The 11,944-nt window shown below is 48.0% G+C and overlaps 1 protein-coding gene across 2 annotated transcripts; it reads left to right on the top strand.

Annotated features, from left to right (window-relative positions):
- The first annotated feature begins 6,888 nt into the window (after positions 1 to 6,888).
- Positions 6,889 to 11,374, top strand: fzd5 (frizzled class receptor 5). 2 transcript variants are annotated; one of them, XM_076081845.1, is made up of 2 exons: positions 6,889 to 6,910; positions 9,723 to 11,374. In XM_076081845.1, the coding sequence occupies exon 2, from the start codon at positions 9,761 to 9,763 to the stop codon at positions 11,372 to 11,374; it is 1,614 nt and encodes a 537-aa protein (XP_075937960.1). In that variant the 5' UTR covers positions 6,889 to 6,910; positions 9,723 to 9,760. The 2 variants fall into 2 exon arrangements, with proteins under 2 accessions (XP_075937960.1, XP_075937959.1); XM_076081844.1 differs by lacking the exon at positions 6,889 to 6,910 and having other exon boundaries at positions 9,617 to 11,374.
- Positions 11,375 to 11,944: the final 570 nt, after the last annotated feature.

The following is an 11,944-nucleotide window of genomic DNA, read 5'->3' as shown; positions in this document are numbered from 1 at the left end:
CCCCTGACATTTAGCGAGCTGTTACACAAAAGCTGGCAGGGCCCCAGTGTTCCCAGTGACCCGGTTGTTCAGAGGCTCGTTTGGCCACGTCCAAGCTTTCAGCAGGTTTCAGCCGAGCAGATTGTTTGTGTGCTTTTGTCAATGTTAAAGGGTCGACACTGTTTGTTTTTTTCCCTTACTCAAATCGTATTAAAATGTGTTTGCAATTAAGCATTAAAGAACACGCCTCACCATGCTTTAACACAGTGCAAATGAGGGAATGATTGAAGCAAAAAACAGGGTGTATTTGTTTTTAAGTTCGCAGTGCGGGGTCGTACCCACGAATTTCACAAATAGTGAGGCCATGCATCCAAATTCCCCCAGGAGAACCACAACAACCTAAAAAAGTTTGAGTAGCCACCAACCAAACTCTGTACAATTTTGGTAGTATATATGAAAATCCCACAATTACATGTTTAATCTGTTCACTTACATGTTCTCCAGAAATATAAAATAAGTATTAATTGGTATTGAAAATAATCTATATTGCAGCCATAGTCACAGGCCATCATGTCAATACAACCAGAAAATAATCAGGTTTTTGCTTTTCCACTTTTTTGAGTGTCTTAGGGACACAAGTGAGTTTATTATGGGCTTCATGATTTTAAAGGGAGCTTTATCCTGATTTCTGAAGCCCCAAATCCATGAGTAAGAACTAAATCAAAGGTTACTGGTTATGTAAATATACCTGTAGCATGTAGAGGAATATAAAAATGACTGATTGGGCTTCAAATCAATGGACAGAAGGGTGCCAAATATTTTTTTACGGAAAGAACAGACTGGATTTAAACAGAACAGGGTTCACTTATCACTGCTGTCAACGTACTGTAGCTCCACCTGCTGAAAAATGAAACTTAAAGCGATAAACTAAAATCCATATAGAACTGATAACTGTGAATGATTAATGAGAGATTAAATCAACAACAATTACATTTGTCACAATGTTATCAACATAGAAAGTGTGCATGCGTGTGTGTGTGTGTGTGTGTGTGTGTGTGTGTGTGTGTGAGAGAGTGTGTGTGTGTGTGTGTGTGTGTGTGTGTGCGTGTGTGTGCAGCAGGACCGAGGCTTTGTGCAGACACCTGTATGAGCCGACAGGGAGGAGAAATGAAACCACAGAGGAACAGATGTTGTTTCAAAAAGGCTTTGACACATTACCACTCTAATATCTGAAGCTGATAGTAGTTTTTGTGCTGCTGTTAAAAGACGTGCATAAATATATATACACATTAGACTAAACTAACAAAAGAGTAATGACTAAAATGAGACCAAAACATATACTATACATATTCGTCAAAAGACTTAAACTAAATCAAATCAGGTTCCAAAATTCTCCCTGACCCCATGTAGACTCGACATTCAATGACAAACTGAGAATGCACTTTGGAGTGGAGCTTCAAGAACATGGACAAGAAGTCCTCAAGGGGACTATAATCAATAACATTATATCAATTGACCATAACTGTCCGGCCCACGACTTTACTGATTTGGTTTACTCTCACCGCTCTCAGGAGCGTTGCTTACAGCGAACAAAGCTCTAAAAACTCACTGCATCCCACCTGCCCAGCAGCAGACAGACAAAGTTAGCGAACAGCTGGTGAGCATAGGGGTTAGCATTTAGCAGCTAAAGAGACAGATATACAGTATATCTCAGGAGTTGGTGGAGACCAAAAGCAGAGCTAAAAGAGAGCAACTATTCCGATGCCTCCAAAAGTTGCCGAAAGCAGTTCATTTGCTGATGAAGATCATGTGATTACGATTGAAAGCTCTAGAACAGACCTTGATGTTAGATTGTTTTGTCCAGAGACTGTAGCATCGGCCACAAGTGTCATCTGTAATTTACATGATTACCAGTAACTATGTTCAGTTTTAGCATTAGCCACCGTGAGCTACTGTTACATATAGCAGCAAAGCGTAGCTGAGTGTATTGAATGGAGCAAGAGAGTGTTTCATCGCTTATGAATTCAACTTTTCACTTTGGAGAGGAAGGCTGTGGTACTTTTTCTTCTTCTAAGTAGTTTCACTTTTACCTGTCGGTCTGAGACGGGACGTGAACTGCAGCCTCTGGTGGGGAAGACCTCGACTTGGCACTATTTCACCTTGGCTGAAAAGATTAGGGTCCTTCTTCCTACAGCTGAGATAAGGGACGCAATAACACATTTTACTATACAGTATGTATGTTTTGTAAATCATGTGAACCAGCACATTAATAACGGTCAGATACCGTCTTTGTGACCTGTACTTGATGAAAATGACAATAAAGTTTGTTCTAAACAGATTTTTGCATTCAGAATTCTGAAACTCACATCCATTTTCCTCCGCTTATCCGGGGTCGGGTCGCGGTGGCAGCAGGCCAAGCAGGCTGACCCAGACCTCCCTCTCACCGGCAACATGTTCCAGCTCATTTTGGGGGATCCCGAGGCATTCCCAGGCCAGCTGGGAGATGTAATCTCTCCAGCGTGTTCTGGGTCTTCCCCGGGGTCTCTTCCCAGTTGGACGTGCCTGGAAAACCTCCAGTGGGAGGCGTCCAGGAGGCATCCTAATTAGATGCCCGAACCACCTCAGCTGACTCCTTTCGACGCGAAGGAGTAGCAGCTCGACTCCAAGCTCCCTCCTGATGACCGAGCTCCTTACCCTATCTCTAAGGCTGAGCCCGGCCACCCTACGGAGGAAGCTCATTTCGGCCGCTTGTAGCCGCGACCTTGTCCTTTCGGTCACGACCCAGAGTTCGTGACCATAGGTGAGGGTAGGAACGTACACCGAGTGGTAAATTGAGAGCTTTGCCTTCCGGCTCAGCTCCCTCTTCACCAAGACGGTCCGGTGCAGCGCCTGCTTTACTGCTGCAGCCGCACCAATCCGCCTGTCGATCTCCCGCTCCATCTTACCCTCACTCGTGAACAAGACCCCGAGATACTTAAACTCCTTCGCTTGAGGTAGGCACTCCGTCCCCACCTGGAGGGAGCAATCCACCGGTTTCCGGCAGAGAACCATGGCCTCAGATTTGGAGGTGCTAACTCTCATCCCCGCCGCTTCACACTCGGCTGCAAACCGCCCCAGTGAATGCTGGAGGTCATGATCCGAGGAGGCTAACAGGACCACATAATTTGCAAACAGCAGAGAGGCGATCCCGAGACCCCCGAACCTGACGTTCTCCGCCCCGAGGCTGCACCTAGATATCCTGTCTATGAAAGTCACGAACAGGACCGGTGACAAAGGGCAGCCCTGGCGGAGGCCAACACCCACCGGGAACGTGTCTGACTTATTACCGAGAATGCGGACACAGCTCCTACTGCAGTCGTACAGAGACCGGATCGCCCATTGTAACGGGTCCGGCACCCCATACTCCCGCAGCACCCCCCACAAGAACCCCCGAGGGACCCGGTCGAAAGCCTTCTCCAAGTCCACAAAGCACATGTAGACTGGTTGGGCAAACTCCCAGAACCCCTCCAGTAGTCTTGCGAGGGTAAAGAGCTGGTCCACTGTTCCACGGCCGGGACGGAATCCGCACTGCTCCTCTTGAATCCGAGGTTCGACAAGCGGTCGGCGCCTCCTTTCCAGCACCCTGGCATAAGCCTTCACCGGGAGGCTGAGTAGTGTGATACCCCGGTAATTCGAGCACACTCTCCGGTCCCCCTTTTTGAAGATGGTAACCACCACCCCGGTCTGCCATTCCATGGGCACTGATCCCGACCCCCATGCGACATTGAAGAGGCGTGTCAGCCAGGACAGCCCAACTATGTCCAGCGCTTTCAGCATCTCAGGGTGGATCTCATCCACCCCAGGCGCCTTGCCACCAAGGAGCTTTTTAACTACCTCAGCGACCTCTGCCAGGGATATGGGTGAGCCTCCCCCTAGGTCCTCAGGTGCTGCCTCCTCTGCAGAGGACATGTTGGTCGGGTTTAGGAGTTCCTCAAAGTGCTCTTTCCACTGCCCGACGATGTCCCCCGTCCGGGTTAGCAGTTCCCCCCCCTGCTGAGAACAGCCTGGGGTAAGCCCTGCTTTCCCTTCCTGAGCCGTCGGATGGTTTGCCAGAACCTCCTTGAGGCCAACCGAAAGTCCTTCTCCATGGCCTCCCCGAACTCCTCCCATGCCCGAGTTTTAGCATTCGCGACCACCGCAGCTGCAGCCCTTCTGGCCTGCCGGTACCTGTCGGCTGCTTCAGGAGACCCCTGGGCCAACCAGGCCTTGAAGGTCTCCTTCTTCAGCTTGACGGCTTCCCTCACCTCCGGTGTCCACCACCGGATTCTCGGGTTGCCGCCACGACAGGCACCGATGACCTTCCGGCCACAGCTCCTAGCTGCCGCGTCCACAATAGAGGCTTTGAACATGGTCCATTCGGATTCCGTGTCCCCAACCTCCCTCGGGATGTGTGAGAAGTTCTTCCGGAGGTGGGAGTTAAAGACCTCCCAGACAGGGTCCTCCGCCAGACGTTCCCAGTTCACCCTCACTACACGTTTGGGCTTGCCGGGTCTTTCCAACCGGTTCCCCTGCCATCTGATCCAACTCACCACCAGGTGGTGATCAGTTGACAGCTCTGCTCCTCTCTTCACCCGAGTGTCCAAGACATACGGCCGCAAATCAAATGATACGATTACAAAGTCGATCATTGATCTCCGGCCTAAGGTGTTCTGGTACCAGGTACACTTATGAGCCACCTTATGTTCGAACATAGTGTTCGTTATGGCCAAACCGTGGCAAGCACAGAAGTCCAATAACGAAACACCATTCAGGTTCAGATCGGGCAAGCCGTTCCTCCCAATCACCCCCTGCCAGGTTTCTCCGTCATTGCCCACGTGAGCGCTGAAGTCCCCCAGGAGAACTATGGAGTCGGTAGGCGGCGCCCTTTCCAGGACCCCTCCCACCGACTCCAAGAAGGCCGGATACTCCGAACTGCTGTTTGGTGCATAAGTACAAACCACAGTCAGAGCCTTGCTCCCCGCAACCCGTAGGCGCATGGAGGCGACCCTCTCGTTCTCCGGGGAGAAGTCCAACACAGCGGCGCTCAGCCGGGGGCTCGTGAGTATCCCCACTCCCGCCCGGCGCCTCTCACCCTGGGCAACTCCGGAAAAGGACAAAGTCCAACCCCTCTCCAGGAGCTTGGTTCCAGAGCCAACGCTGTGTGTGGAGGTGAGTCCAACTATATCTAGCTGGTATCGCTCCACCTCTTGCACCAGCTCCGGCTCTTTCCCCGCTAGCGAGGTGACGTTCCACGTCCCTAGAGCTAGTCTATGCTGCCGGCGATCGGCATGTCCAGGCCTCCCGCCCGACCTGCCGCCCGGTCTGCATTGCACCCGACCCCGATGCTTGTCCCTGCGGGTGGTGAGTCCACAGGGTGGCTGCTCAGGGTGAAACTCACAGCTCACCTCAATTACCCTCATTCGCAATAAATCACATGCGTGTCACTTAACGTTATGTGTTTAGACGTTTCGATGCGTTTTTCTTCCCTTCCAGACAACCGTAACCATTCACTTCACCATCACATTAAAATCAACTTGCAGAGACTTAATTAAACCAGACATAGATACATGTTAGAAGAAAAAAAAAAGAAGAAGTCTGACATAGGAGTAAAGTCACCGAACACAAAAACAGACGTGTTCAGTGTGACGGATGACTTCACTCATACAAGTCTCTGCATGTTGATTTCCATGCTGCGCTGACATGAAAGTGGCTGCCACTTAATCTACAGAATGCATTGGAAAATGAAATGTAGTAAGGTTTGCATCTTTTGTAAGTAAATGGCCTCAAGGTGTGTGTGGACTACGCACAAAGAGAGGTTCAGAAGCAGAGAATCTATAATCAAATCATTAGAAAGCCGCGTGTGGACACGGATTTGTCTTCCCGTGTGTCCTCTCTGTCAACTCAAAAATAAAAACATGAGGGAAATACTTGGAGATTTGCTTAAGGAAGGGGTACTTTGGCCAAAGACAAGACCATGAGAGTGAAGAATAGAATTAAAAAACTGCAAAAACCCAAAGCTGACTACAAAGAGAGAAAAAAAGAGTAATGCTATCCTGCTAAAAGCTACAGCCAACATTTGTACAGTTGTCAAAATTTACATGAATTTGATCACATACTGTTTTTATCTTTATTTTCAAAAGTAAGAATTCACATTGAAAACCAGCATTAGCTGACCCATCGTCCTAAATGATTTTAATCTCATCTTAATCTTCCATCAAATTAAACAAAGTAGGTTTATTTTTAACAAAATTAGTTTTTACTTGTTGCCCAGCATTGTGTGTGTGTGTGTGTGTGTGTGTGTGTGTGTGTGTGTGTGTGTGTGTGTGTGTGTGTGTGTGCTCTTATAGACTTGGGTTGTGAGGACATTTTCCAAGTGATTTATTTCTGGTGTTTTAGTCTCCTTCAAGTGTTTGTTTGGGATCAAATGAGAAGGTTAAGGTGACAGACGAGGTGAGACACCATGTCAACGTGGCTCCTCCCAGACAGAGACGCTCAAATATGTGTGTGTATCTTGTAGTGACCTGATCAGCAATTGATGAAGGTCTCCTTGTGTTCCCACTTAAAGCTGGGAAAATCACCACAAGTACTCAGGTATGTGTGTATACGTGTGTGTGTGTGTGTGTGTGTGTGTGTGTGTGTGTGTGTGTGTGTGTACACATAGGAGATTGATGCCGTCCAGGCTTTACATATGAACTCCTCACTGTTTGCTTTCATTTGTCAAAGTAACTTGAGTTAAGGTGAATCAGACTGAGAACGACTTGTTTTGGCTGATATGTTGAGCACACGCACACGCACATGCACACACACACACGCACACACACACACACAAACACACACACAAACACACCTTTTGAGACCTTTGTCCCCCAGAGAGCATTGTGAACTTTGTCCTACGTGGGATATGGCTGTGTGTGTGTGTGTGTGTGAGCAGCGTAGAGAGCAGAGTCATACGATCAGTTATTGAGCACTACAGATTTTTACAATTGCTCTGGCAACTTTACTAAATCCCACCATGCCAGATTGTAAAAAACTTTGACGACAAAGAACAAGGGTCCTCTTTAACCTCTGCAAAACAAAACATATGGGTTGGAATAGAGTATGTCGGCTTTGAATAAATAACTAATCATTAGCATTTAGTCCGCTATGGGTGTGCATGATTAGACATCCATTGCACGTGTTGCATTAAATGTGTCAGTCCTTCACGTCCTGCCGTCGTCGTCGGTGTAATCGGAGCCAACAGGAAATGGCAAAGAGACCGTTGGCGGATGTTAATGACAAACTGAAGTCTGGGTGAGTGTATGTGAGCTAACTGCATATCAGTACTCCTCTATACATGCACCTGGGGATGTTTAGTGATGTTAAAAAGGAACACAAGAGCAAAAAGACAGAAGGACTGTAAAATAGAAAAGACCCAAGACAAAAGAAGGACTGTGATAACCAGCCTGCAGGTATGAGAAAGGGAAATGACTGTACATGTCAACAATATTGTGAATTATTTGAAATGCTACATAAATATGCCTGTCACTATTGTTTTGTGTGGTGTGTGTGTGTGTGTGTGCGAGTGTGGTTGTGTGGTCGGGGTGTCTGTGGGTGAAGAGACCTCATCCATCACCTTATACCTTCAGGCTCTCCAGGTAAAGTCCTACCTCCTAATGCAGGAAGTCAAATACAACTCACTGGTGCGTTCATGTGCAGTCAGTGGGGCACAATTACGACATGGACCGTGTCAAAAGTAGTTTCTACACATGGGAATCTACGTGAAGTGTGTTTATTAATGACAAATCCAGATTAGGAACAATATTTCTCAGATTAGATATAAACACTGGAACAGGAAACAAACCGGGACACATTTGGAACGTTCACATTTGCAACTGTGAAATAGTTTGTACTGGAGATCAGAAGACGAACGGAATTACAGTGTTTAAAGTAATCAGATCTTTAATGCAAGTAAAAGTAGTAAATACCACTTTTGAAAAAATACTCTAAATCCTGCATATGGGCTATCTATTGGCTTTTTAATGTTGCAGTTAGTTGAGCTGGACCTCATTTTAACTATGGACTGCAAATAAATATTATTAATACTAGCACGAAAACAATTAGTTGATGAACTAATTAGTCAATTTGCAGAAAATGAACAGCCAAACAAGTTTAGTAGTAGATAAATAATTTAAGTCAGCAAAAATTGTCAACATAACTTTAGACATGGAAACATAAAGTGTAAATACTTAATTGCAACTTCCTTCAAAGTTGTTGGTCATACGACCTTTGTAATAAAGTACATGTCATCTATTTAGTTACTTTCCTGCAGAATAAGCCTACAGTGACACTTGAAGTAAATAAATCACTGCAGTAGAACTGCAATACAACTGTATCATCTGTTATTTTCATCTATTTCTTAATATCGTTTATTCTTTGAATTGCTTCAATTTTCCTAATTTTGTTATTTTATTCAACTTGATTTGTTTTCCTTTTCGTAGTGTCTTTAATTGCCATAATTTATACACAAACTTGCATATTGTTGGTAATCACTGAGGAGAAAAAATGTGTGGTCAGATATTAACAGTGTCTTTACTTTTATCTCAGAGCTGTTGATTTGTTTTGGTTTGGAGCATGTCGTTATAAATCAAATCATCCACTTTTGAGAAATTTAAGCCCTTACTCATTGAGCTTGTTCACACGTTTATAATTGTTCCTACTTTGCACTGCAACAGCTGAGATAAACTAAGTTCTATCTTATTCCTAAAATGTTTCCTTGCATGCAGGAAATGCTTAATTTCCTTTTCATACTGGCTACGCTTGAAATCTCCTCTGTGCGTTCACGGTCGAATGTAACATTTCCGACAGCCCCTGAATGCAGCGTGTGTGTGATGAGGAGGTGCTGCAGCTCCAGGCGGACTTTATTCCGTCCTGGGGCTCAGTGAAGGCTGCAGCCGCACGCTGCTGCACTTGATCACACAGGACACGTTTGGATTTTTGTTTTTACCCTTGAAGGAGGCTTCGGATTGTTCCTGTGTTTTATTTTGTTTTCCTTTAGAAGCAGCAGAGATGCCACCTGTGTAACTTTGAAAAGAAAGAAAAAACACTACCGTGCTTGAAAGCTGTTCATGTTACTGAGGGAAGAAACGTCAAGTGGATTTTACACACCGGGCTCCGGACGCAGAGACTGGAGATTGTTTTTCTTTTACGCTCACTTTCAAACATTCATTTGTTTTCTCACACTTCCTCGGACAGCTCACGATGCGACTTTTCCTGGCGCGCGTGCGACCCGTCGGGAACCACCGGGGCTGTTAAAAATGTTACAAGGTCGTTAAATTTATTGGAACGTGACCACCGGAGATGAACTTTCTCCGTAATGATTGCGGGAGCTCTGGTGAATGATTGACAGCAGAGGCTCGGTCTGGCGCTCTGTGGACCTTTACGGACAAACATAAACTGGAATCACCGCCAGGAGTTTCATTTATATAGTTGTAATCAAGAGGAAGAGAGAAGCAGAATGAAACTCTGGTCCTGATCCATCCAGCAGAAGAAAAAAAAAGTTTTCTGGGATGAACTGAAGCTGCTTCACCCTCTATTTTGATTTTTTTCTTGTTTTAATACTCTAAATTAATAATTCTAAAACATGTTCTATATAGCATCTAATGTGCGGCACGCGCCGTGCAGCCCGGTGTTCCCGCGGCTCCTCGTGCTGCTGCTGCTGTTCGTGTGTCCTGGTCTCACGTTCGGAGCCTCCAAGGATCTGGTGTGTGAGCCCATAACCGTGCCCATGTGCAGGGGCATCGGCTACAACCTGACCTACATGCCCAACCTGTTCAACCACGACACCCAGGAGGAGGTGGGGCTGGAGGTGCATCAGTTCTGGCCCCTGGTCCGGATCCGCTGCTCTCCGGACCTGCTCTTCTTCCTGTGCAGCATGTACACTCCCATCTGCCTGCCGGACTACCGCAAGCCGCTGCCGCCCTGCCGGTCCGTGTGTGAACGGGCCAAGCGCGGCTGCTCCCCTCTGATGAGCCAGTATGGCTTTGAGTGGCCCGAGAGGATGAGCTGTGAACAGCTGCCCCAGCTGGGCGACGAGACCCTGTGCATGGACCAGAACAGCAGCGAGGCCACCACCCTGGCTCCACCGTTCCCCAAGCCCACCCCGAAAGGCCGGACCAGACCCCCCAGCCCTCCTCAGTGCGACAGAGAGTGCCGCTGTCGAGACCCCCTGGTCCCCATCAAGAGGGAGTCCCATATTCTGTATGGCCAGGTCCAGACCGGCCCCCTCCCCAACTGCGCCCAGCCCTGCCACCAGCCCTACTTTTCGGCTGACGAACGCGCCTTCACCACCTTCTGGGTGGGACTCTGGTCGGTGCTGTGCTTCATCTCCACCTTGACCACCGTCGCCACCTTCCTCATTGACATGGAACGCTTCAAGTACCCGGAGAGGCCCATCATCTTCCTGGCTGCTTGCTACCTCTTCGTGTCCTTGGGTTACATCATCCGCCTGGTGGCGGGTCACGAGCGAGTGGCGTGTGGCGCCGGCGGCAGTGTCGGCGGCGACCAGCTGCACATCCTCTACGACACCACCGGCCCCGCTCTCTGCACCCTCGTCTTCCTGCTGGTGTATTTCTTTGGCATGGCCAGCTCCATCTGGTGGGTGGTGCTGTCCTTCACCTGGTTCCTGGCCGCGGGGATGAAGTGGGGCAGCGAGGCCATCGCAGGCTACTCCCAGTACTTCCACCTCGCCGCCTGGCTCATCCCCAGCGTCAAGACCATCGCGGTCCTGGCCCTCAGCTCGGTGGACGGGGACCCTGTGGCTGGAATCTGCTACGTGGGGAACCAGAGTCTGGAGAACCTGAGGGGATTCGTGCTCGCACCTCTCGTGGTGTACCTCTTCACCGGCTCACTTTTCTTACTCGCCGGCTTTGTCTCGCTCTTCCGCATCCGGAGCATCATCAAGCAAGGCGGCACCAAGACGGACAAACTGGAGCGGCTGATGATCCGCATCGGGCTCTTCACGGTGCTGTACACCGTCCCCGCCACCATTGTGGTGGCCTGCCTGGTCTACGAGCAGCACTACCGGCCCGGCTGGGAGCGAGCCCTGGCGTGCTCCTGCCCGTCGGAGCGCCAGCGCTCGGGCGTGGGCCCGGACTATGCCGTCTTCATGCTCAAGTACCTAATGTGCTTGGTGGTGGGCATCACCTCGGGGGTCTGGATTTGGTCAGGAAAAACCCTGGAGTCCTGGAGGAGGTTTGTGGCTCGATGCTGCCCCTGCTGGCCGCAGAAAGCCACCGCTCCACCCTCCATGTACAGTGAGGCCAGCACCGCTTTAACCGGACATACTGGGACCGGGCTGACATTGGGGATGTACCATAAAGCTGCTCCATCGCACATATGAACTGACTGGCGCGGTAAGAGTTACCTGAACTCAAGTATCCAAACATGGAGAAAGAATTTCAGCTCTCACAAAAAACTGGACGATTGTGACTGAATTTAAAAAACACGATGGAGCAGCGTAAAAAGAGAAACATTTAAATGAACAACCTGCATAATTTAAGCAAGACAGAATATTTAAAAAGAGTCTGACTTTTGAGAAAAGGGACTCCCAACAGTTGAAACTGCTTCTCTAAGCAGTCGAGCTGATGCAGCTGACCAAACTTGACATTTACTAAAAAGAAAAAGTAAAAAAAACAATCGTCAAACCTAACAGAGTTACATGGATCCATGATGGAACCACACACGCTTCTTCCTATCGGTTTACCCTGAGCACTGAGAGACAAAAACATATTTATTTATGTACATATTGTATAAAGTTGCTGTTAAAAGGTGTATTATGTGGTATGTGTAGTTTGTAACTAAGTGCAGGACACCAGAGAAACCAATCTGGTCCGATTTGAATTGTATGAACTTGTACATAAATGTGCTGTTTCATGTCATGTTTGCGTGTGGTATCTGGTGTGTTTTATAA

Source organism: Anarhichas minor, unplaced genomic scaffold (assembly GCF_050575085.1).
Source record: "Anarhichas minor isolate MPS153535 unplaced genomic scaffold, ASM5057508v1 ptg000087l, whole genome shotgun sequence".
NCBI classification, from domain to species: domain Eukaryota; kingdom Metazoa; phylum Chordata; class Actinopteri; order Perciformes; family Anarhichadidae; genus Anarhichas; species Anarhichas minor.
Note: the sequence above shows the minus strand (reverse complement) of the source record. Positions and strands in the feature narration are given on the sequence as shown.